Source organism: Larimichthys crocea, chromosome VIII, assembly GCF_000972845.2.
Source record: "Larimichthys crocea isolate SSNF chromosome VIII, L_crocea_2.0, whole genome shotgun sequence".
Classification (NCBI taxonomy): Eukaryota; Metazoa; Chordata; class Actinopteri; family Sciaenidae; genus Larimichthys; species Larimichthys crocea.
In genome coordinates, this window is record NC_040018.1 from 12,231,482 (window position 1) to 12,258,993 (window position 27,512).

A 27,512-nucleotide genomic window follows, 5' to 3' on the forward strand; every position below is an offset into this window, starting at 1 on the left:
GGTCGGTGAGGATAACCAGCATTTTCGGCTTGCGTATATCTCTATATATATCTATAAATATCTATTATATCATTTCCTTAACAAAGCCTCCTACATCTATATCTCTCCTAAACAACTAGCCTCCAGATCTATATATATATATAATATATATATATGAATAATATATATATATATGATCTATATCAATACTACACACACACACACACACACATTCCATATATACATACATACATACATATATACATATACAATATATATATATGAGGCTTTGTTAGGATGATATATATATATATATATATGGCTTTGTAGGATGATTTCTATATATATATATATATATATATATCATATATATTATATATATATATATATATATATATATAGATATATTATACACACACACACATACAATATAACATCTATACATACCATACATACATATCATACATATACATATCATATATATGCGCTTTGTTAGGATGTATATATTATATATATATATGAGCTTTGTTAGGATGATATAGCTATGATAGCAGCATGGTGTAGATGTGAGAAGGGAGAAAGGAAAAATGTGAAAGAACAGAAGCAGAAAACTTGAACACTAATATTATAGTATTTACATACTGTACATGTGGCTGCTCTATTCAGAACCAGATGTGATCTATATTCTCACCTGCCCTCTCCTCGATAGCATGTATTATAGTAGTTGACCTGGTTTCCTGTGAAGTGTACTATTTCTATTTTATAATAAGACTGGTAGCCCTTCATAACTTTTTTGACTGACCAAAAAAAAAAAAAAAATCCCCAAAAACCTCACTGTGCACAGGTGCTGCTGAGCCACCTGACAAAGAGCGAAGCTGGAGTACAGTCACATTATTCAGATCTTGCAAGAACAGCCATTAATCTGAACCAATATCAGGGCAGATTCAGGGTAAAGTACAGCCCACATGAGGTGTGTGTGTGTGTGGAGAGAGAGCGAGAGAGGAGAGAGAGAGCGAGCGAGAGAGAGCTGAAGTGAGCTGACTGAGTGTGTGTTCTGAAGGTGGTAAAATGTACAATTTGTGTTTGTGTTGGTACCTGGTCAAGTTGAGGTCAGGGTGGGGTCTCTTGCCATTGTTCCGTTCCCAGCGTGACGAGCGGAGTCAAGAGGAGGGAGTGCAGAGCATGAGGAGGAGGTGGAACTCCGCTGGGCTGGGGGTGGGGAGGCTGTTTCTGCTTTCAGACCCTGATGGAGAAAGAACGTCTCCCGTACAGATGTATGCTTTACACACAAAGATGATGGTCAAGTTTCACAGGAAACAGGAAATGTAAGGACTGCGGTATGCTGAACGATTGTGATAAAGAATCGTGAACTTGATCAGGCTGAGAACGGCGCAAAACACGCAGCCTTATTCATTCTTTTCCAACCTTATCTGCAATCACAAAAAACGTCATCTGGCTAATCCAAATACGCAATGCCGTCATTCTTTTATCTGTCATCTCATGCTTGCACCAACCTTAATGCTTTTCCTGTCAGTCCTCTCTACGGAGTCCTCCACCTCGTCGCAGGTAGAAAACGGGAAGGGGGTGAGGGGTTGACCCGTGGGCGGCATGAGCCCGAAAACGTCCCCATGAGGCTGGAGATGCTGCGCAGAGCTGAGATGGTGTGCGGCGACGGGACGAGTCCATCGCAGGTCTGACACCAGGTTCCTGGCCTCGTTGTGACTGAAAGATCCACGCCGTTGCCGCTCACTGCACCCTGCCACACGCACACGGAGGGCATCTTCAGTATACTTCTGTTATATGACTGCGATTCATGCTCTCTAAATTTGATGGCTGTCTGGGCTGTGGTGTCCGGTATACAGTACTCCCTCTCTACACTTTATTTTCTTCTTCGTTTTCCCATGCGACTGATCGTTAATATTTTTCCTCCATTCTTCCCTCATTCCTCCAGCCTCTTACACAACAGAAACTTTTTTAGGAGAAAAATGAGAGGGGCTAACATCTAAAGTTAAAACATTAATCTAAGAGGAGTTTAGCACAGATTTTTTTAAGGGCAGGTTTCTTGAGGGGAAATGTTCTGTCTGGCCTGACTGTAACACGAACAAATAATGATTTCTGGTCAGTGGGAGCTGATTCTTTGTAGATTACGCACATAGTTCAAACAAAACAAAGAATGTCTGAGTGAGATAAATTGTGGCATGCCAACGATTCCAAGGTCACTGTATGCAGGTTTTACACAATGTGTATTTTACTTAACCAAAACTATCAGAAGAGAGGAGAACTGAATGTCCTAAAAGGCGACTTATAGACAGAGACCACTGCGTGCAAAAGGACCTGTATGATCTGCGTGTCACCTGAATGAACCATGTCACATGGTGCTGCTGAAAACACACTAAACACAGTACTGACCTGATACTGAGGTTGTCCCGTGCTTCAGATCCCAGTCCCACAAGATCATCTGAGAAACACAAGGAGACACGGAAACTGTCAGTCAACGTCATCATGTGTTTGTGCATACAAAAGAGTGTGGAGGAGCACAGGCTTTGAACCGTGCTTCACTTTTCTTGCATGCCTTATGACTTTTTTTTTTTTGTGAGTGCACTCACAGGTCAGCACAACCGGCTTCTAAATGAGACTCTATTCTGCTGTTATCTGAACAAACGTGTAGTACAGTTTACATTAAGGATTTCCTGCACCGCCTGATTCACTTTCTACTACAGGTGCTATGCATTCTGCTTGTGACGAGGGCCTTTCACTGAGCAAAAAAAAAAAAAGAGAACAAAAGCAAACCACTAAAACCACTATGGTACGTCTACAATGGAGCTATGAGATCTTATCTGGCTCCAACTACGTCAATCAGCAGCATTTCCACGCTATCTGTTGGTAACCAAACAGGAGTTCTCACACGTTGCAGCAGCGTATAGTCAAAGTTGGTGCAAGTTGTGTAACACGAGTCGCTGCATCTGAAATATTTGCTGATTGACTAGTTAAGATATCAATTAACACGTTTGTTATACTTTTGCACATTCACTGATTTTTTTTCTGCATTTCATTATTTTTTTTTACCCCTTATGACCACAAAAAACATAAAGCATAGTATTAATGATGAAGTCTGGAGAACGGCGATAAACTGCTAGACTTTTTGGTTCTACTTTTGGTTTTTAATGGGAGAAGTAAGTACAGTACTTTGCATGGAAGATCCAACCTGTGTACGTTTCTTTTAAAGCCACATGCAGTCTCACCCCAAACCACAAGGGGGAGAGCCACAGAGGATTAAGCTCCATGTGAAAAGCACCTCCACAACCTCGAATAACATGTAAACTCACACCCTCATATGCATGTCCTTCTTTTCTATCTCTTGCCAGACGTCATGTTGTCATGAATAATCAAGATAGATGCATCCTATCGCATTTTAAAACGTGAAGAGATCTTACACTGGATTCATCGTTCGATCATAGTCAGCAATGCCCAAGACTTTGATATGGACACTATAGTATCATTATTTAGTATAAATTGAACTTTATTTCAGGGAATAGCTTTAAATTAGATTTTTATCTTTACAATTTAAATGCACTCCTCCAATGCGTTCTATTGCGTGATTCGAGTTCTGTCTCATAGCCTCGAAGCAGGATGTGGTTTGGGTTTACATTGTTTGACGTGTATAGCGTATTGTATTTGTTCTTCTGCTCTCATGTTGTTATTGCTCCTGTTCGTTATATTTGCAGTGTCTTGTTAGCCATGAGGGCGGGCACCTTTTTGTGCATGACATTTGAGAAATAAACGACCTTACCTTACAAAAACAAACAGCCAATATTCAAGAGCTTCAGGACAAGTTTCTAATCTAATAAGGAAACAAAAAGTCTCACATTTCTTTCCATTTTCTCTGTCATGTTACTTTGATTTTGCACATGTTTTGCATGTAATACAGTGTATGAAAGCTATAATAGAGGTTGTTAAATAAAATCAGCGGCTCCATCCCATCTACTCTAATCAGTAACCGTTTCATTGATCAAGTGGGATGTTGGGGTTTTGTCATCAGCATCTGTACAATGCTGCCAAACATTTAATATGGCAAATAAGCCCTGCCATGGCAACCCGACATAGGGCCAGCAAACAATGCTCCATACACCATGGCAACGGGATGGCGGGAGACGGCCTGGGACAGAGTTGTTGGCCTTCGGTTTGAGAAAAAAAAATTAACAAATGTAGACACAACATGTGTGTTGCACTTGGCCTTCGTTTAATTCAACCAAAGGATTGTGCATTGCTGACAATTTTATTTTCTACTGACCCTCTTCATCTCACATGCGGCACACACTCGGGCGATGCACTCAAAACGTCACCACAGTATCTACAATCTGTCTGCACTGTTACTTTGTGCATTTACGCACAGTTTATGCAAAGATAAAGAGCATACATAACAAAGATGTGGGTGTCTCCTCCAGGAACAGGAAAAGCTGGCTAAATAGGTAATGTTACCACCTCCACCATTAGAGCGTGTGCACAACAAAAACAGACTTTTTAATCACACAGCACTTTCAGTATTTCCATTTTGTACTCTACTTTATATTCTACATGCAAGAGACGTATGTATTTTTTAACCGCACTAAACGTGTCACACAGTACAGTAACTCGTTACCGTGCAGGTGACGTCTTATAAAATATGATGCATTGTTGTAGATTAACCATCCAACAATATAACAATATATAATATGTTCCTTACATGTTAATGTATTTGAAATAATAGTTATTTTAATCTAATAATAAATATTCTTCAGTACATTTGCTTTAGTAAAACTTTACAAACACTACATATTATTAAGGTATCAAATGGTGGAGTCCTGTCATGGCTTCATTAATAAAATGAGGTTTATGAGGCAATCATAACTAAAACAATACATACATACAATACTACTGCTCTACTCAACACCTCGCTGTTTTTTAGTATTGTGTTTGTTCCTATACAATATTATACAATGGAGCAGACATATATATTGTACAGTACATTTATTTCCAGTATATTTAATATATTCATTTGTAGTGAATATGTATGCTGTTTTTGTCTTATTTGCCTATAACTTGAATGTAAATTGTGCCTACAACTGGAGAAAGAAAGAAGGAAAATGTACCTGCTGCCGCTGTTTTGATGAAAACTAATTTAAAAAAAATAAGTTAAAAAAGAAAAGGTTGCTACTTTACTGCCACTGTTTGATTTAAGGTTGTGGAGCGACAAAGGTAGACAATATAAACGAGTGTTAATCGTGCTATAAACCCAACACAACATTGCAACTGTTCAAATGAGGACTTATAAATAGCCTGATTGTGTGGGGACCGTTTTGCAACGTCGATTTACACTGTGAATATGGGGACATGTCTGCAACAACGTCCAGACTGCCTACCCGTTAATATTTTCTCTTGATATTCTTTTCATTCAGGCTAGCTTTTAAAAAACACACAGGCACAGGCAGAGGCTTGTTAGACTTGTGCATTGGCCCTATCCTGTGTGTACCACCCTACATACGCATGTCTATGATTGATGATATGAGATATTTATGGTGTAGGTATTTTCCAAAAGGGAATAACTGCACCATTTTTATTCACACCACTATGAATAGACGATACCAAAACAAACAGTGCAGAGATCACACACGACAAACACAGACGACGCGCAATCGAACGCGCGCTCAAAGGGGAAAAAATATAGTACACATTCCATATACACACGCACATACACATTATTTACATGAGACAAGTCGTAATATTTCCCAACAGGAGATCAATAAAACTGCAAGCTATTAGACGGCCAGTTTGTTTACAACCTGCGTGCCTATTAGCTACGCTCGGAGGTGCTAGAACTGATAAAAACATGCTAATAAGAGTGTGGGGGGACAGAGAAAAGGTATCAATGTAGGGCAGGCAGGGCATTTGTATGGAGAGGAGCAGGGCAGTGGCGACATCAGTTCTGCAGCGGACACACACAGCGTCAGCAGCCCTCTGCACAATGCGCACGCTGATAATGAGGACGGGCTCTGGCTGTCAAGACACGCACGGGAAGAAAAAGATGATACGGAGAAGTGGAAAAGAAAGCGCGGGCTGGCTCGATTCTTTTACGCCGTTCGGGGAAAGAGAGCGAACCAAATGAGAGGTTTTGAGTGAGAGCAGTGTGTGTTGTGTGTGTGTGTGTGTGTTTGTGTGTGTGTGTGTGTTCTATTAGTTGGACTATGCTTGAACCGGCAGGATATGGCTGTGGCCTGTGCAAAGTGCCAAAGCTCAGGCGGTGTTAGTTGATGGTAGGCCAGCAGCCAGTCTAGGCAAACTGAAGGAAGGAAAAGCCGGGATTAAAACAACCTGTCTCTGAACTTTGACCCAGACTGTACACTCAAACGCACATAAAGAGGGAACCAATGATACAATATACCTTTTTTTTTATTCTTTTATCTACAAAATACATTCAATATATTAATAAATTAATCAACCACAATAAAGTTTGAAGTGGTTTAAGAACCTGGACAAAAAAATCATTTCTCTTTCCTTCCAGGATTTCACATTTCAAAACCTTTTCTGGCTTTACTCACATCCATTCTTCATTTCATTTTTCCTGGTAACAATAAGGAATAGATAAGCTGACTGATTTTTCTCATAAACTGTTGCTAAAGATAAACATAGGACAGTGAACTCGGTTAAACCCCATACCAGATAAGGAAGTTACTGCCGGACAAAAGTAAACAGCTTCAATTATAGGGAAGTGGTTAAGGTGTCTTCAAAGTGACAAGAAGGTTTTGAATTAAGACATGTTCAACTTTTAGCGCGTTGCTATAACAACAAGTAATTGTGTCATTAACGTACAGCCAGGACCCTTTTAAGCATTACCATCACATTGAATATATTGTGCAGTTATCAATTTTTCTGTGGACTGAATCAAATGCAACAATTTTTTTTGTTGTTGTTTTTCTGACAGGCATTTCAAAAATTACAGCAGTGTTGATTACATTACTTATTGCAATACGAAATAAAAGCAGTCTGCATGTGTTGCAGCATTTCTTCTCATACGTAATGTGATACATGTCCCATCGTTTATCCCCGTCTTACTGCTGCACAGCCGGTGAAAACTGATCCTACTCCGTTAAGCTGGGGTGGAAACAGTCTCACTACAATGCCTATTTTCCTCAGATTGTCACATTTGTGGGTTAAAAAAGGGTTAAATGTAACCTGGATACATACATACATACATATATATATATATATATATATGAGGCTTTGTTAGGATGATATAGCTATGATATATAGCTATGATATACTGCAGCATGATGTAGATGTGAGAAGGGAGAAAAGGAAAAATGTGAAAGAACAGAAGCAGAAACTTGAACACTAATATTATAAGTATGTACATACTGTACATGTGGCTGCTCTATTCAGAACCAGATGTGATCTATATTTCTCACCTGCTCCTCTCGATAAGCATGTATTATAAGTAGTTGACCTGGTTTCCTGTGAAGTGTACTATTTCTATTTTATAATAAAGACTGGTAGGCCCATTCATAACTTTTTTGGACTGACCAAAAAAAAGAAAAGAAAAAAAAATCCCCAAAAAACCTCACTGTGCACAGGTGCTGCTGAGCCACCTGACAAAGAGCGAAGCTGGAGTACAGTCACATTACTCAGATCTTGCAAGAACAGCCATTAATCTGAACCAAATATCAGGGCAGATTCAGGGTAAAGTACAGCCCACATGAGGTGTGTGTGTGTGAGAGAGAGAGCGAGAGAGAGAGAGAGCTGAAGTGAGCTGAACTGAGTGTGTGTTTCTGAAGGTGGTAAAATGTACAATTTGTGTTTGTGTTGGTACCTGGTCAAGTTGAGGTCAGGGTGGGGTCTCTTGCCATTGTTCCGTTCCCAGCGTGACGAGGCGGAGTCAAGAGGAGGGAGTGCAGAGCATGAGGAGGAGGTGGAACTCCGCCTGGGCTGAGGGGTGGGGAGGCTGTTTCTGCTGCTCAGACCCTGATGGAGAAAGAACGTCTCCAGTACAGATGTATGCTTTACACACAAAGATGATGGTCAAGTTTCACAGGAAACAGGAAATGTAAGGACTGCGGTATGCTGAACGATTGTTGATAATGAATCGTGAACTTGATCAGGCTGAGAACGGCGCAAAACACGCAGCCTTATTCATTCTTTTCCAACCTTATCTGCAATCACAAAAACGTCATCTGGCTAATCAAATACGCAAATGCCGTCATTCTTTTATCTGTCATCTCATGCTTGCACCAACCTTAATGCTTTTCCTGTCAGTCCTCTCTACGGAGTCCTCCACCTCGTCGCAGGGGTAGAAACCCGGGAAGGGGGTGAAGGGGTTGACCCGTGGGCGGCATGAGCCCGAAAACGTCCCCATGAGGCTGGAGATGCTGCGCAGAGCTGAGATGGTGTGCGGCGACAGGGACGAGTCCATCAGCAGGTCTGACACCAGGTTCCTGGCCTCGTTGATGACTGAAAGATCCACGCCGTTGCCGCTCACTGCACCCTGCCACACGCACACGGAGGGCATCTTCAGTATTACTTCTGTTATATGGACTGCGATTCATGCTCTCTAAATTTGATGGCTGTCTGGGCTAGTGGTGTCAGGTATACAGTACTCCCTCTCTACACTTTATTTCTTTTCTCGTTTTCCCATAGCAGACTGATCGTTAATATTTTTCCTCATTCTTCCCTCATTCCTCCAGCCTCTTACACAACAGAAACTTTTTTAGGAGAAAAAATGAGAGGAGGCTAACATCTAAAGTTAAAACATATAAATTCTAAGAGGAGTTTAGCACAGATTTTTTTAAGGGCAGGTTTCTGTCTGGCCTGACTGTAACACGAACAAATAATGATTTCTGGTCAGTGGGAGCTGAATTCTTTGATAGATTACGCACATAGTTCAAACAAAACAAAGAATGTCTGAGTGAGATAAATTGTGGCATGCCAACGATTCCAAGGTCACTGTATGCAAGGTTTTACACAATGTGTATTTTACTTAACCAAAACTATCAGAAGGAGAACTGAATGTCCTAAAGGCGACTTATAGACAGAGACCACTGCGTGCAAAAGGACCTGTATGATCTGCGTGTCACCTGAATGAACCATGTCACATGGTGCGTGCTGAAAAACACACTAAACACAGTACTGACCTGATACTGAGGTTTGTACCAGTGCTTCAGATCCCAGTCCCACAAGATCATCTGAGAAACACAAGAGAGACACGGAAACTGTCAGTCAAACGTCATCATGTGTTTGTGCATAACAAAGAGTGTGGAAGGAGCACAGGCTTTGAACCGTGCTTCACTTTTCTTGCAAGCTGCCTTATGACTTTTTTTTTTTGTGAGTGCACTCACAGGTCAGCAACCGGCTTCTAAATGAGACTCTATTCTGTCTGTTATCTGAACAAAGCGTGTAGTAACAGTTTACATTAAGGATTTCCTGCACCGCATGATTCACTTTCTACTACAGGTGCTAATGCATTCTGCTTTAGTGACGGAGGGCCTTTCACTGAAAGCAAAAAAAAAAAAAAGAAAAAGCAAACCACTAAAACCACTATGGTACGTCTACAATGGAGCTATGAGATCTTATCTGGCTCCAACTACGTCAATCAGCAGCATTTCCACGCTATCTGTTGGTAACCAAACAGGAGTTCTCACACGTTGCAGCAGCGTATAGTCAAAGTTGGTGCAAGTTGTGTAACACGAAGTCGCTGCATCTGAAATATTTGCTAGATTGACTAGTTAAGATATCAACTAACCAAGTTTGTTATACTTTTGCACATTCACTGATTTTTTTTCTGCATTTCATTATTTTTATTTTACACCTTATGACAGCACAAAAACATAAAGCATAGTATTAATGATGAAGTCTGGAGAACGGCGATAAACTGCTAGACTGTTTTTAGGTCTACTTTTAGGTTTTTAATGGGGAGAAGTACAGTACAGTACTTTGCATGGAAGATCCAACCTGTGTACGTTTCTTTTAAAAAGCCACCATGCAGTCTCACCCCAAACCACAAGGGGGAGAGCCACAGAGGATTAAGCTCCATGTGAAAAGCACCTCCACAACCTCGACCTAACATGTAAACTCACACCCTCATATTGCATGTCCTTCTTTTTCTATCTCTTGCCAGACGTCATGTTGTCATGAATAATCAAGATGCATCCTATCGCATTTTAAAACGTGAAGAGATCTTACACTGGATTCATCGTTCGATCATAGTCAGCAATGCCAAAGACTTTGATATGACACTATAGTATCAATTATTTAGTAAATAAATTGAACTTTATTTCAGGGAATAGCTTTAAATTAGATTTTTATCTTTACAATTTAAAATGCACTCCTCCAATGCTGTTCTATTGCGTGATTCGAGTTCTGTCTCATAGCCTCAGAAGCAGGATGGTGGATATTTTGGGTTTACATTGTTTGACGTGTATAGCGTATTGTATTTGTTCTTCTGCTCTCATGTTGTTATTGCTCCTGTTCGTTATATTTGCAGTGTCTTGTTAGCCCATGAGGGCTGGGCACCTTTTTAGTGCATGACATTTGAGAAATAAACGACCTTACCTTACAAAAACAACAGCCAATATTCAAGAGCTTCAAGGACAAGTTCTTAATCTAATAAGGAAAACAAAAGTCTCACATTTCTTTCCATTTTCTCTGTCATGTTACTTTGATTTTGCACATGTTTTTGCATGTAATACAGTGTATGAAAGCTATAAGTAGAGGTTGTTAAATAAATCAGCGGCTCCATCCCATCTACTCTAATCAGTAACCGTTTCATTGATCAAAGTGGGATGTTGGGTGTTTGTCATCAGCATCTGTACAATGCTGCCAAACATTTAATATGGCAAATAAGCCCTGCCATGGCAACCCGACATAGAGGCCAGCAAACAATGCTCCATACACCATGGCAACGGGATGGCGGGAGACGGCCTGAGGACAGAGTTGTTGGCCTTCGGCTTGTTTAGAAAAAAAATTAACAAATGTAGACACAACATGTGTGTTGCACTTGGCCTTCGTTTAATTCAACCAAAGGATTGTGCATTGCTGACAATTTTATTTTCTACTGACCCTCTTCATCTCACATGCGGCACACACTGGGGCGATGCACTCAAAACGTCACACAGTATCTACAATCTGTCTGCACTGTTACTTTGTGCATTTACGCACAGTTTATGCAAAGATAAAGAGCATACATAACAAAGATGTGGGTGTCTCCTCAGGAACAGGAAAAGCTGGCTAAATAGGTAATGTTACCACCTCCACCATTAGAGCGTGTGCCAAGCAACAAACAGACTTTTTAATCACACAAGCACTTTCAGTATTTCCATTTTGTACTCTACTTTATAATTCTACATGCAAGAGACGTATTGTATTTTTTAACCGCACTAAACGTGTCACACAGTACAGTAACTCGTTACCGTGCAGGTGACCGTCTTATAAAATATGATGCATTGTTGTAGATTTAACCATCCAACAATATACAAATATAATATGTTCCTTACATGTTAATGTATTTGAAATAATAGTTATTTAATCTAATAATAAATTATTCTTCAGTACATTTTGCTTTAGTAAAACTTTACAAACACTACATATTTATTAAGGTTATCAAATGGTGGAGTCCTGTCATGGCTTCATTAATAAAATGAGGTTTATGAGGCAATCATAACTAAAACAATACATACATACAATACAATACATGCTCTACTCAACACCTCGCTGTTTTTTAGTATTGTGTTTGTTCCTATACAATATTATACAATGGAGCAGACAATATATATGTACAGTACATTATATTTCCAGTATATTTAATATATTCATTTGGAGTGAATATTTATGCTGTTTTTGTCTTATTTGCCTATAACTTGACTGTAAATGTTGCCTACAACTGGAGAAAGAAAGAAGGAAATGTACCTGCTGCGCTGTTGTTGATGAAAACTAAATTTAAAAAAAATAAGTTAAAAAAAGAAAAGGTTGCTACTTTTACTGCCACTGTTGACTTTAAGGTTGTGGAGGCCGACAAAGGTAGACAATATAAACGAGTGTAAATCGTGCTATAAACCCAAACAACAGTTGCACTGTTCAAAATGAGGACTATAAATAGCCTGATTGTGTGGGGACAGTTTTGCAACGTCAGATTTACACTGTGAATATGGGGACATGTCTGCAACAACGTCAGACTGCCTACCCGTTAAATATTTTCTCTGATATTTCTTTTCATTTCAGGCTAGCTTTTAAAAAACACACAGGCACAGGCAGAGCTTGTTAGACTTGTGCAATTGGCCATATCCTGTGTGTACACCTACATACGCATGTCTATGATTGATGATATAAGATTATTTATGGTGTAGGTATTTTCCAAAAGGGAAATAACTGCACCATATTTATTCACACCACTATGAATAGACTGATACAAAACAAACAGTGAGGGATCCACACCGACAAAACAGACGCACGCGCAATCGAACGCGCGCTCAAAGGGGAAAAATATAGTACACATCCATATAACACGCACATACACAGTTATTTGACATGAGACAAGTCGTAAATATTTCCCAACAGGAGTCAATAAAACTGCGAGCTATTAGACGGCCAGTTTGTTACACCTGCGTGCCATATTAGCTACGCTCGGAGGTGCTAGAACTGATAAAAACATGCTAATAAGAGTGTGGGGGGGACAGAGAAAAGGTATCAATGGTAGGCAGGCAGGGCATTTGTATGGAGAGGAGCAGGGCAGTGCTGACATCAGTCTGCAGCGACACACACAGCGTCAGCAGCCCTCTGCACAATGCGCACGCTGATAATGAGGACAGGGCTCTGGCTGTCAAGACACGCACGGGAAGAAAAGATGATACGGAGAGTGGAAAAGAAAGCGCAGGCTGGCTCGATTCTTTTAAGCCCGTTCGGGAAAGAGAGCGAACCAAATGAGAGGTTTGAGTAGAGAGAGTGTGTGTGTGTGTGTGTGTGTGTGTGTGTGTGTGTGTGTGTTCTATTAGTTGGACTATGCTTGAACCGGCAGGATATGGCTGGGCCTGTAGCAAAGTGCCAAAGCTCAGGCGGTGTTAGTTGATGGTAGGCCAGCAGCCAGTCGAGGCAACTGAAGGAAGGAAAAGCCTGGGATTAAAACAACCTGTCTCTGAACTTTTGACCCAGACTGTACACTCAAACGCACATAAAGAGGGAACCACATGATACAATATACCTTTTTTATTTCTTTTATCTACAAAATACATTCAATATTATTAATAAATTAATCAACCACAATAAAGTTTGAAGTGTTTTAAGAACCTGGACAAAAAAATCATTCTCTTTCCTTCCAGGATTTCACATTTCAAAACCTTTTTCTGGCCTTTACTCAACATCAATTCTTCATTTCATTTTTTCCTGGTAACAATAAGGAATAGATAAGCTGACTGAATTTTTCTCATAAACTGTTGCTAAAGATAAACATAGGACAGTGAACTCGAGTTAACCCCATACCAGATAAGGAAGTTACTGACGGACAAAAGTCAAACAGCTTCAATTATATGGAAGTGGTTAAGGTGTCTTCAAAGTGACAAGAAGGTTTTGAATTAAGACATGTTCAACTTTTAGCAGCGTTGCTATAACAACACGTAATTGTGTCATTAACGTACAGCAGGACCTTTTAAGCATTTACCATCACATTGAATATATTGTGCAGTTATCAATTTTGTCTGTGGACTGAATCAAATGCAACAACTTTTTTTTTGTTGTTGTTTTTCTGACACCATTTCAAAAACACCTGGAGCTAGAATTTCAACCCAGGAAACAGTTGAAGTCTCAAAGGGGTACATTTTTAATAGCGGATGTCATGCTAGTTTTAATTTTGTCAGCATTTATCACCTCATCCACGACAGCCAGCATGCATTCTTTCACGGTTTCGGAAACCTGTGAATGGCCTTTTCTTCTTTGCCAAAATCCTGGATACATGAAGGGAAGCTGTTATCGCTCTGTTGGTCAGTGAATAACCGCACCAGACTACAACAGATTGAAACTCTGCATTTTAGGGTCCCTCTACTTTTAATCCCTTAGAAAAGTTTGTCTGGAAAGTATGGAAACATATTTTCAGTAGTGCTCCACCACCAGCTGCCCTGCATGTACCCGGTGTGCTACATCCATAAAAAAAAAATTCCCAATCGCATGTGCAAGAGATGGGAGATGTCTCACTCCTTAGCTACTTTCATACACTATGAAGTTAAACATATTTTGTCATATATCAGATTTATGTATGCTGGGCCACTAGGAGGTGGCTTCTGGGCCGGATGAAGAGGCCCGATGTTCATTGTATGAAATAAGGCACATACAATAAGGACAAGTGACTACTTATTTTTTCTCTTTGGACATCATGTCTACAACCAAAATGGACATAAAAAATGAATTACAGCATCAGACTCAGAAGGTTAGCTTTTACATGTCTGAAGATTTTCAAGAAGTTTTAAATTTGTTAGATTTAAATAATATCAAAATATCTTAACAAAACAACACAGGACATGTACTTTATTTTTCACTCTTTAACACAATCTGTCCCTCTGCTGAAGGGTTCAAAGACCAAACTGGCGTTGGCAGATGAAATTATTATGAACTGACTAAGCAGTTTCCCGTGAGACTTAGGAGAAGATAAGGTACTTCCTCCCTGTGTAACCACCTAGACTATCTACAGGACCAAAGACTTGTTAAAAAATCTTTTTGCATCTGTGTTGCTTGGCTCACAACCCCACAGGTCAACAGGCCCAACGGGAAAACTCATGGTACTCCAGATGGCTAGTCCACCAATGGCTGTCACCAGTGTTGTCAGGGAAACCTGGCAGGACCATGGAAAATTCTTTGACTAGGGAAAGAAGCTCGTGCAAAATGTCATCCCTCACTTTCACACTCATCTACCACTTCACTGGTGTGGTGTTGTTCAGCGTCTGCCTGCAAAAACCAGCATCTATTAGTGTCATTCGGAGTGTTTTTTAAGTACTTCTATGATAAGATCTGTTTCTTTGTACACTGAGTGGTGTTTGTCCTATTTGGCAACAATCCAGTGAATCAAAAAAACAGTGCCAATGAAATGTTAAAAATTCCAACCATCCGAGGCATGAACAAGTTAAGAGTTCTCACATCTCGTTCGGCTGGTTGTAAGTTTGCGAAGCTAATGTCACTACAGACAGAAAGAGCTAAGAAACCGTTTTAACAGATGTAAGTCAATTTCTTATTTCAATCCTGTGGGGGTGGAGCTAAAGAAACACCACAAATGTTCACACAATAAAAAGTAACATAGTTTAAGTGGCATCCAAGATTTTCATGGTGGAAAACTTTCTGAGTATTTATAGAAACCAGCTCAAAGGGGAGACACCCAGGCTAATGGAGAGCATCAAATAGGCTTTGGAATCAACGTCACGTCACCGCATTTAGGAGCTGATCTGCCAGCCAGTCTGCAACTATGTTTGTTTACAGTGACTGATATGGGCACTTCTTTTTGGACATATACTGTATGACAACAGATTTAAAGAAGTACAGTGAACAATCAGAAGGTGACATAACATGCTGGGGTAAAGAAACAACAGCAGGTATGTAGAAATCTTGAAGTTTGATGTTTCTTGTAGTGAAGCCAATACACTAACATTTAAACAAGGCTGTGCACTGTGTTTTAAATGCTGTATGAGAACAAAACTTAAACTCCCTTTAAAAGGGGGGTTTGTAACTTCCTACCTGTCTGTGAAAACGCTCATGTTAGGGTTTTGTTTACTCTTTAAAAAAGGGTTTAAATGTTAATCTGTCATATATTTCACCTGAACTATTTACCTGAAAAAGATCATTCAGTTAAAGTAAATACTGACTTCCATTTGACATGACGGATGTACTCCTCGGGCAGAAGAGTGTTCCTTTACTCTGAAAGGTTGCCTGTATGTTCCCAGCTTACGTGCATTTACCTCTGTCAATGGATTGACGAGAGAAGCCACCTGTTAATGTGACCCCTATCACATCAAGTGAAACTGACCACCTTGTTCAACTTTAAAAGATCCATTCTGAAGATCAACCTACACACTGCCTGCTACATATTAGTATCACCTGCTACACACCATATGCCATGTAATACTATAAGATAAGATGGTCTAAAGCACAATGCAGTACAGGTCACCAGCCAGGCAACAACAATCCAGTCTACAGTATCTGTATGGCATGCAGTTACATGACACCATGTTCCCATGTACTATAGGAGGCTAACAAGGTAGCAACACTGAATTCATGGACAGAGGAAACACTGGTGTAACTGAATAAAGTTTGGATCCAGGTGTTACAGTCCATTTTAGAAGCTCCCATTGCGAAAAAAAGGTGTCGAAACTAGAAGAACTAAAGACGACAGATGAGCCTAACTTTGGGTTTAGGGTTAGGGTTAGGGTTAGGGTTAGGGTTAGGGTTAGCTTAGCTTTAGTGATCTCTTCGTATAGCACATACGCGTCGAATCAATTACTGGAAAAAACTCGTGTGTTTCCTCTTCACATCCCAGCACCATGTCACGTTACACGAGGACCGCACGCTTATCATCAAACCGCGAACTAAACGAATAATTTAACATCGCAACCTTATAAAGCAATACACTTTGAAAACTGTGCTTTTCTAATCCTCTGTCTCCAGACAGCCATGGTTGTTGCTCTCTGAGGATAACGATACATTAAATCCAGTCTTTTCGTGCACAGTTTTCCAGATAGATAATGTAGATGGTCTCTTAGTAGTCCGACAATAAAGAGAATTTAAATATAGCCAAATAGTCCTCAGTTTCTCATAATGAGACTAACAAACTTGCTTGGACGAAACCAAGCGATTAATCAGCTAAAACACGTATTCAGCGTGTAACCCCGTCTGGTTTACATCGGCAAAGGTTGTAGTTTGTTGCTGCAGTCTCTCATCCTTTATCTCAGGGGCATAGCGTGTGGTTTTATTTGCCAAAGCATTTTGTTTACATGAGTCAGGAGACATACAGCACACATCCTATAGACACACACCCACTAAGTCCTTTGAAGCAGGGAAGATAGCAGTTGCTGTCTGCTTCCTGGCTTCTGTGAATTTGTCAGCCAGTTGTGTCCCCAGAAAAAAAGCAGATGGACCAGAACAAGGCTGACAGAAAAACAGAGTGGAAGAGTCACAACTGTGCACTATTTGGGAAGTTGGAGGAAATTTCTTTTTGTTAAACCAAGTTGGATGGTGCTTATTCCCCAATACTATTATTTTGTCAAGGCCAAGAGACGAGTCCAATGGACATTGAAGTGATGTGGTTTTATCAGACACACAGTAAGTTCTGGACAAAAGTCTGATTTCAGCTCCACATACCTTGGCTTACAATGGAGAAAGTTGGGTATCTGGGCTCGGAAACTGACAAAAAGGATTAAAGAAACAAAGGCGCAGAGGCCCAAAAGGCTGCACCAGCCATAGTCGTGGAAGCGAAATCATAGGTTGTGGGTGAGTTACGGTGAAAACATTTGGAGGCTCAGGAAGGGAAAGCAAGACCAGACATCACTCAGGCTGCTCTGAGGCTGCAGGTGTGTCCTCGTTTCAAGAGAAAGCGTTGGAGGATACTCAAGGGTCCCAGCAGAGCGTCCACATTGTTGGATTTACTGGATCTCTCTGACCTCAGATCACTTTAGCATCCTCCAGAAAGAGATGCAGGAAGGCCAAGAATGTAGTTGGATGACTAGAACGGTAAAAGCTCTATTGATTGACCAAAGATAATTAATTAACGATTTTATCTTTCGAACATTTGATTTTCTTTTACTTCTCACCTTTAAAAACATCTAAGATGCTATCAGTGTAAAATTAAAATCAAGTCAGACAGTGTTGGTCCAGATTTACATGGACAGATGTCCACAGGGAGAGTTTTGCACTTTGCACACATATTTAACAGCCAGTGTGACGCACAAGAAATTAGACATTTATACTCATCTATTCATTTTACTTAACCTATTGTGGTCACTTGCAGCTCTAAGCATGAATAGGCCGTTAACATAATACAATACTTTATCTTTGTTTGGGTGCATTGTGTTGCAGAAAAAAGATCCTTTAAAAGATCAACACGTGGAACAAGCAATGAGATGGAGCAATAAGATTCAGTCAGCACCTTCTGTTGCAGCTGTTAAAAGGGAACGCATTCTTGGGAAGGTATTGTTAAAGAAAAAAAATGAAGTCAACCGACAACAACAAAAAGTTTGAGACGTCATGGGCAAGATCGTTATCACCGTAGACGATGACTAAAAGGATTCTTGAGCCTATCCTACATGTCTTTTAGCAAAGTGTTCTTATGACCAATGACTTTTTAGATGCACATTGGCGAGAGGAATGCGACCTTTGTTACGTCAGGAATTTGAACTTATTGGTAGAAACACATGTGTAATTAATTAATAATATGAATTATTCCATTTATATGTGTGAGTTTCAGGGCCGTGGTTATTGCACACACTGGCTCACTGTCATAGTTTACTAGGACAACTAAATGGAACAGAGCCATTGTTCATGTTATTAGTAACACCTGTGCTTTTTCCTGCTATGACGAGCCAAAATGTCTGCGGTGGAAAAAAATTACACAAAACAACAACAACAACAAAAAAAAACCCTTTCTGCATAAAATTAATTCAGGTGCTCTGACTGTGGATGACACGAGGACCAGCACACACCTGCGTAAGTTAACGTAAGAGTGTGTAGCTTTTGTAAGAAGAAATCGTCAAAAGTTAAAATTAGAAGCAACAAAACACTAATTCATGGATCCTTGGATGACCAGTAGCGTATGGTGGTTAACTTTAGATAGATATTGTCATGGAACAGACATTACTGAGCCATTTCATCAAAGCTTATGATATCAAGTTCAATCATGAGAAGAGGTTTAAGACCCCATCACAGAGGAGTCACAGTGCGCTGCCAGCTTTGTTTATCCTGGATTTGACATTTGCATTGCTTCCACCATTTAACATTTGCATTGCACCACGTCCCAACCATAAAATAGAAAAAATGGAAGCAGAAATGGAATCAGTGACAAAAAATGACAGCAGAGAGGCAGAGAGGACACAGAGCCTCATACGTGCACACCAGTAGGAGGAAAGCCAAAGAGGTCATGATGGAGCCTTTTCGAAAGAAATGGGGCAGCAGCTACTTGGCGTCTGCCGTGCTTGATGTTGGAGGAGAAGCCACAAAAACGGCATCGTAAATGTCAAGTTAAATGTGTACAAGATCCACAAAAAAAATAAAAAATAAATGCTGTATAGATGCACTAATTTTCATAAAGATATTAGCAATTTTGAAAGTTAACACGAGATAACCTATTATATAGTTTTGTTTTATGGGACACATTTCTGATCATAGTCTTGTCTTCAACCTTTTATAAAAAGGTAAATGCTAAAAAAAAAATTATAAATCCTAAATGCTAAATAATTAAGACTGCCCTTTTTTTTTTTAGAATATAAAGATTTGTTTTGAATTCTTGCCCAATTTCAATTAAAAAACTATACAAATGGTTAATTTATTTGATAAATATTTAAAATCTACTTAAAATTCTATATTGGTGTTTGTTTTCACATACATTTTTTTACTCCTCGTATTATTTGTTTTAAAGCAAAAAGAGATTATCATTATTATTGTTATACAAATATTGTACAGGAATATACAGAATTATATCTGCCTGGAAGCCCTAATGATAAATAAGAATAATTACTGTCTTGCTTTTTCAGTTGTTTTCAGGTTGAAATATGAGAAGTGATTGTGATAGTTAATCATAAACCCAGCTCTCTTATAGATTCAAAAACAACAACAACAAAGCGACAAATCTGATGTTACACATTTGTGCTTTAGTAGAAGTGGAGGCTGACACGGTGCACTGCATTGACGAGGAATCTGTAGCTTAACGAGAGACAAGTTTAACTGTCAGCGCTGACTCACACATATGAAGTGTGACTCAATGCCAATGCCACAATCTGAGTAAGGTCAGCCCTACTACGTCAATGATGAACTTTTTCCCACAATGGTGTGTTTCATGCTCAAACGGCCCGTAACTTTTTGATTGTACTCAACAACAAAACGCAGTAGTCAGCTACCAATGCTGGCAAAATACAGCCAGCACAACATTCGGAGTGTTTTTAAGACCTACAGAAACCATAAAAAGAAAAACAGACCAAACTGTATTTGAATCAGACGTGCATCTTTCTGCTCTTTTTCTTCTAATTCCACTGTGTGCTATCTAGTAAATGCCACAAAATATTAAAAATATAATCTTATATAATCTGCTAGAAGGTAGGTCACATTTACTAAGGATTTGTTTGAAACCATGTCCCTTTATTCACAGCTAAGCTTCTGGTCAGATTTACTGCAGGTATAGGTCTCAACTATTCACACAGGACACAAAATATTTAAAATATGTATTCATTAACAGAGTTCATCTTGTAAAAAGTGATTCAAGACACCTGTTAAATCCAAGCTGGTGGCCGCAAAACAGACTCTCCTTGAGATGAGCTCCAGAAGAGACAAAGAATGTGCCTTTTTACAACTCTTGGGATGACAATTTTACACAACTAAATATATTCTGCATAAAGGTATTGAATCCATGTTTGACTTTGACCCCACGTTTACTGGAAACCATTCAGTAAATCATGCTCCTATAAATAGTTGTAGGGCGGTCTGCAGTGCAGGCTATGTATGCCGGTTACATTTTATCTGAGCTTAAATTTTCTGTTGACCTGGAACGCAGCAATTCATCGCTATCACAAGAGATTGGCAAGAATATAGGCACGTATGACCTTTAGAGAGTGGTGGCAGAGAGCCCAAGTGTAAATACTCTGAATAGTACTTCTTAAAGTCCTTTCTGCTGACATTGATTTGCTGATCTGCAGGTTCATATAAATATCCCAGGTTTACCCAGTGTTAACGCAAGTAATTATTAAAAGCACCGTTGACCTTGTGACGCACAGAATGTACAATCAGAGGCTGACGAGGGCTTCACATGTCATCAAAAACATTTAAGCAGCTGTTTATTGAGTTACAATAAGTAACCAGATCTGCTTCTGACAGGTCTCTCTGTTTTGTTTGTCTTTTCTTACAGCTCTATTTCTCTCTGCATATAATAGCCCATAGTTTGGTTTCTCACAAGCCGTTTGAAGTTTAGCATTATCAAAGACTCAATATGCCAGGGGACAAAGGTGATCTCAGAGTTTTCTGCTCAAACTGTGTCCTGACTGTGCCCTACACTAAAACAGCTTTACTGTCCAAGTCAAGAATCATCTTGTAAGTCTAATGCCATGTTTAGACAGACAATACCGCATGAAAATCTGCAGCCTCTTCATTCATTTCAACCTGGCTCCGTTGAAAACGTTGAACCCGACTCAACTTTTACAACAATGCGGTACGACGTCATACAGCAACGTTCCAAATTCTCAAATCAAATATGTGCAAGCGCACATTCCAGGTAGATTACTTTGTAATGTGGACAGCATAGTTCTAGCACGTACGTCACAATAGTATATCCTATCAATAGTATTATCACCTGCTCTCTGGTGTTTTGGCATCTGATAGGCCTCCAGTATGTTAACATGGAGCCAATCTGATAACAGTGGAGCTACAATCTGTTAGATCAACAGGACGGTGATTCGGTGTGACAGGATCTAACTGCACCACATGTATGTATTTATGTATATTTGTATATAAATATATATATATATATATATATATATGCATAAAATATTTTCTTTAAAAAAACTTTGTTGTTGATTTTTCCTAAATCTATTCTTTGTTCATTTCTCCTTAGGTGAGCACTGGTTCATTGTATAACCCTGTGGTCATCAAGCATTGATGCCAAACACTAACACAAACATCTCAAATGCGAAGCTCAACTGAAGTTCAACATATTTTAAAAGACAACATTACGTCACAGAAAAACACGGAAACTGTGCTGTGCTGGTGTTTATATGATCAGCTTTTCATACTTTGAATATTTTGCATTTTTTTAGTTAGTAATTTGTTGTAAATCTTCTGTTCTGACAGGTAGTATCTGAAAACAAATATTTTTTCCAGCATATTCTAACTTAGACGGTTTCTCTCTATCAAAGTGCAAACGTGATGTATGTCCTTCACACGACCCCTTTTTTTTTTACCACTGTGGAGCCCAACACTAAGCTATAGTTTGGAGGCTGGGAGGCCTGAGTGCAACAGGAAGGTTATACCTGATATGGACATGAGAGCTAGATGAGGGAGGCTCGAAGCCTTGTAAGGGAACATCTGGTTTTATCATGGAATCAGTGCAGGCTCCTCTCATAAACACAACCTAACGCCTGAGCCCTGGAGCTCTGGCCAATAACAAGCATGTGAACACAAACGCCATCCATCAGAGCCGAGCAGCGGGAGGAGGAGTTAACAGGGAAGTAGAGACAGACACAAAGAACAGTGAGAAAAAGACACCACAACAGAAATTGTGTGTTAAGTAAATCATTTACAAGCGAGTGACTAACGCCGGCTGCAGGCCGCTTCTCATTTCTGCTTTACATATGGCATTCACAACGCTGCCAGTACAGCTGAGGTGTCAGGAGGGTTAAATTAAAAAAATGCTTAAGAAGCTTACAGTTGTACACTTGTCAAGTTAAAAAGGTCAGAATCAGTACGTACTGTATCTGAAGCTCCTCAGCATTGTCAGTCTAGTTGTTAATTAAGTGGAGAACACACTTTTTAGTAACTTATAGAGGAATGGAGTAATTTCACGATTTCAGTCATAGTGAAAGTCTGTTTGTGTGCACCATAGCAACAAAGGGCATGCTGCAGCCTGTCCTGAACGTGATGTGAAGGCCTGGTTGGATCGCAGAGCTAAAGGTCAGCATCATACGGAGCTTCTACATGTACTTTTCAAAATGCCTCACAGCTACCAGGTTTCCTGTCTGCCGAGTCTAGCTGGATTTTTTCTTTTCTTTTTTTTTTTTCTTTTTACGAGGAGTGACAGTCTACGGGAACTTTGATAAGTGATATAAGATCATAAATTAAGTAGTCGTAAATATAATTTGAAAAAATTTAAAAAGGTACAGTGCTCTATGAAAGTAATGGACTGTAAGTATGTTTTTATTAGTCTATAATCACCTGAAAATAAAAATTGTTCTGTTTTTGTTGTTTTTCTGTTCCTACAGATGCCGCAGGTCCTCTCTCACAGAGTCCACCATGTTGAACCACAAACTAAACTGGCTCCAAATAGGACCTTGCTAGATGATATGCTAGAAATGAGAGGCTGAGGTGAGATGCTATTAAATCCTGCACACTTCTGTCTTTAATATGCATTTATCAATACACTCAAAGACAAACACATATTTACTGTATGGTTCAGTCCACGTTTAGCGACCCTTATTTCTAGCAGTAGCAGGAAGTATTTTAGTAGTTTTGGAGTTCCTCAAGGGCTAAAAATGCAGTTTTAAGGCCTGTGTGATGTTTGACTTTTTTCATAGATTTCTATTTAAATGCTTTAGAATATAAAGATGTACTACATTCTTGTATAATCTGGACCTTTCTGAATGATAAACTGTCCAACACCGTTCTCCAGTTCTGTCATTTTATCCAGCACAGATGTTTCAGGCAAAACGCCCTTCTTCACTGTGAGGCAAATACCCACGAGTGTGCAACAATCCACTTCCCCAGTGTGGCCAGACAATGGACAACTGAACGCTTTCTACTACAATGTGTGGGCATACTTTTACAGCAGCTGATAGTTTACAGCACCAACATAACAGGTCAGGGCCTAAATCCTACAAGAGTTTAAGAAGCCAAAGAAAAATGTCTTTTGTTTCAACTTCCGAAAGCAATGAGTTTCATGAGAATAATCTACCCTGGCTTGGTACAGGGGTGGGGTGTTTTGGTATTTCACATTGTGGAGTCCCTCGTGTTTAGCGCACACATAGTGAGACTGTCACCCTGCCATGAGGCCTGCGCGTTCTCGGAGACAAATATGGAGAACCTGCTGTTGGTGCAACACAGAAAAGAGAGAAAGAGAGAGCCTGAAAGAGGGAGGCCACACATTTTATGAATCAAAAAGGAAAAGAGTAAGAGAGACCAGCTGAGTTCAAGAAAGACTGAACAAACAAACGTGTGCAGGGCAAGAAGGGAATTTCATGAAATTATGCTGTAAATCTGTGCAGCCTCTATAAGATCACAGAAGAACACAACCGCTGACATCCAGCAGCAAAAAGTTCACAACTGCTCCACTTTCATTCCTACCATTAAAAAAAAAACATTGCATCAACAATATTTTAAATAGAAAAGATATTAGCACAAAAGCATTTCAGGGGGGCTATTTGGGGGTGACCTTCATCACAGGATGCAGCAGTCACATGACGCCTATTTCAACACAGGACACCTCATTTATTTGTAGATACTTATCTTCTGCTATTGATGCATTCAACAAACATAAATTCCTGAGCCAGCACTGGGCATTAACTTAAGTGAACAAAATGCATCCTGAACGGCTGTTAAAAACTAAGAAGGAAGACATAGAGTCGACTAAAATGTAACTGCAGCTACATGATTGTGGACTGAATATATTTTTGAGTGATAAATCCACCTTACAGCATGCAGTTTACAGTTTAAACACAGTGTCGCCAGGCAGGAAAGGTGGCTTTCAGGGTGACTGAGGTCTTCAGTTTCTTTCCCCTCAATATCCCATCTTAGGAATGAGCGGACTCAGCAGGGCTGAGCTGACAGAGTGCGGGTCAGAACATAATGCTGGAACCACCAGAGATCAGCATTTTACATCTGTAAGTATAAACTTGGAGCTCGCCGAGCTCTGCCTACATCACCTGAGACAGATGCCACACGGCATAAATACTGGAACACTGGCCGACTGTCAGATGAGTCACACAAACAAACCTGAGGTAGGTTTACTAAACAGAGTTTAAGGAGAGCAAAGGTGAGGCCTACATGTACCAGGATTTGTGTACTATACAATCCTGTTTTTTGGCAGAACTTTACATTTCTAGGTATTAAGATGTTGTGGCACTGCTGAAAAGAGCACTCCCGTTCAGGAATAAAGTTCATAAAGGGCAGGACATCAGAAGAATATCAGCAAAATACTGATCGCTAAGTGGAAGAATAAAGTAAACAGAGAGATTTGTTCAGATAAAAGACAGAACTTTATAATATTTTTATGTTTTTATAAATCCTTTACATCACTGTACAAATAATCTACAACATCATGATGTAATACTGACTTTAGGACACCCACAAAACTCTTCATTGCAGTTGGTAACTCGTGGTTTGTTTTGGAAAGTAGTGCTGCCTGAACGTCCTCCTGAATGTGACCTTTAACTTGTTTCTCTCACTGCTCTGTTGCTCCATGAGAAGCTCACAGTTACCTTCACTGCAATATCTGCATGGACTGGCTATTAATGTGTCCAAAACATGATAAATGATGTTCACTGTATACATAGCTTCACTGACTGCCTCTGTGATACTTTGGTAGGGCGGCACAGTTTCAGCAATCTTTGCTTCGACAAACAATTAAAAAGGTCATTGATGCTTCCCCGTGCGGTAGATCTGGTGCGTCAAACCAATTCATATTAACAGATTACATGTATTTGGGCTTTAAGTGTCTTTTAAGAGCACCGTGATTAACTGGTTAACTGGTTTCTCTTCTCTGATGTGGCTGCGTAAAGAGGCGAGATCATTTTCACTGGTTTCCATGTGAGAATCAATTCTTAAGCTCACTCAGTTCAGGTGAAGAAAAACGTATTCTCATTACAAGATTTGCACATCTGTGTAAGGTTTTATTTACAAGCATATTAAGGACAAAGTTTTCTCATTGAGCAAAAGGGTATAACTACATATTTTGTTTGCAGTGATGGATGAAAATAATGTGACGGCGGTTTAGCTAGCCTTAATAAATATGTAGGAGTCTCATATTTTGAACAGTAACATCACTGTTACCTCTTGTCAACACATGGTTTGTAGCTGTTGCATAGACATGAAGCAGAAAATAATGCAACAACTATAAGCTATATCTAAAAGCTAGCCTTAAACAATTTAGTTTGCATTTTTCCATTTTTCCTAGTCTTAATTTGTTCCAAGTCTGTGTTTTTGCTACTTACACAAACAGCCGACCTGACGTGTCTGAGTTTTCAGATCACTTAGCAACTGTAACATGAAACTTTCTATATGATCACTATGCCCGGTAGAGTTCACCTTATGACGCAAATACTGCATCTTTAATCCTTGCCTACCCCCAGCCAACTGGGTGCTCGGCTGTGTCTGCAGCCTGAGCACCCAGTGCCTAATGCCCCGTGTCTGTGGTGCCATGCCAGGGTGCCTGCTGTTGATATGTGGCATCGAGTCCACTGTTGATCCAGTTGATCCTTTGATACAAGGCAGGGACAGATAAGGACAAAGGAGGGTCACAGCGCAGCAGGCAATCCAATGCATTATCAAATGTATCATAAGCAGAGGGAAACTTGTCAGAGCTTCTGTAACGTATAAATACATTGATGCGGTGTCTGTTTAATGAATAAAGAAATTTATCTGTTGCTCGCTTCACTCTGCAGCTTCAGGTGTGACCAGTAAGCTGAGGGGGATTCAGTGTCGTGCTAACCGACACTTCCAACAATTTCACCGGTGTTCTGCTTAAATAAAAGTCTCTTTGGCCACTAAACCACTGCCCTGTTGACCCCTGAATATCCCTCTCCAAAAATTCTTATAAGCACGTCATGTCAAGGCCTTCGCTGGGAAGCAATGACAGTTTGGGGCGGGCCACAGTTCTGACTGTATCTGAGCAGCACAGTGTGCATTCGCTGCAGAGGGGGTGTGCGATTAAAACCGTGTGTTCTCCGCTCACTCGCCCTGTCATCAGTGAGCACCATATGACTGCTGCAAAACACCTATCTCTGCCCATAGACCACCAGTCTCTGCTAGCGCTGGTTTATCTCCAGCAGCAACCTGCGTCAGCCATAATAACTCACAGTCAGAGCACAGATGCAGCAGACATGACTGTCTTCTACTGTATATAGGCTGGTAAATGACTGCGTCATTGCTCTCGAACTTTACCTCACACGTAAAAAAAAAAAAAAAAAAACGAGGATACCGTCTCATGCGTGTCAAGAAAGCACAAGCAGATTATGTAGCTTGAGCGCAACTATCTCACCGTGACAGAAATGTACTAAATTCTTGCAAAGTTCTGACTGATAATGTAAATCCTGTAGACGAGCTTTTTGCTTGGTCCACTCTTAACAGGTCAAATTTCGTGTGCTTGTCACAGCAGAGAGAAAGGCAGGGGGGTGGGTGTAGAGGGAGAGGATGATACAGGTCCCCGGGAATTGATTACACTGAACAATGGCGAGCAGATCAAGAGCAACCTTGGCCGGATGGGGGAGATATCACAGTGAAACTCAGACACTTTCATCAGACACAAAATCTCACTTACATTATGTGTAAGGAGGGGGGGGCGCACACACAGGCATTTGAGCCTGAGTGTGTGTGTGTATGTGTGTGCTTATGTGTTGGGGGAAGGGTGGATGGGGGTT

General features: G+C 40.1%; 1 protein-coding gene across 1 annotated transcript in view; it reads right to left on the reverse strand.

Moving 5' to 3' along the window:
• The window catches only part of pde3b (phosphodiesterase 3B), a 50,603-nt gene that overhangs the window by 11,644 nt on the left and 11,447 nt on the right, over positions 1-27,512 (reverse strand). Inside the window, exons 2-4 of the mRNA XM_010731063.3 lie at positions 9,141-9,191; positions 8,246-8,494; positions 7,823-7,974 (exon numbers count right to left, since the gene is read on the reverse strand). Of these exons, the coding sequence (XP_010729365.2) occupies positions 7,823-7,974; positions 8,246-8,494; positions 9,141-9,191 (452 nt within the window). The remainder of the gene's footprint in view (positions 1-7,822; positions 7,975-8,245; positions 8,495-9,140; positions 9,192-27,512) is intronic.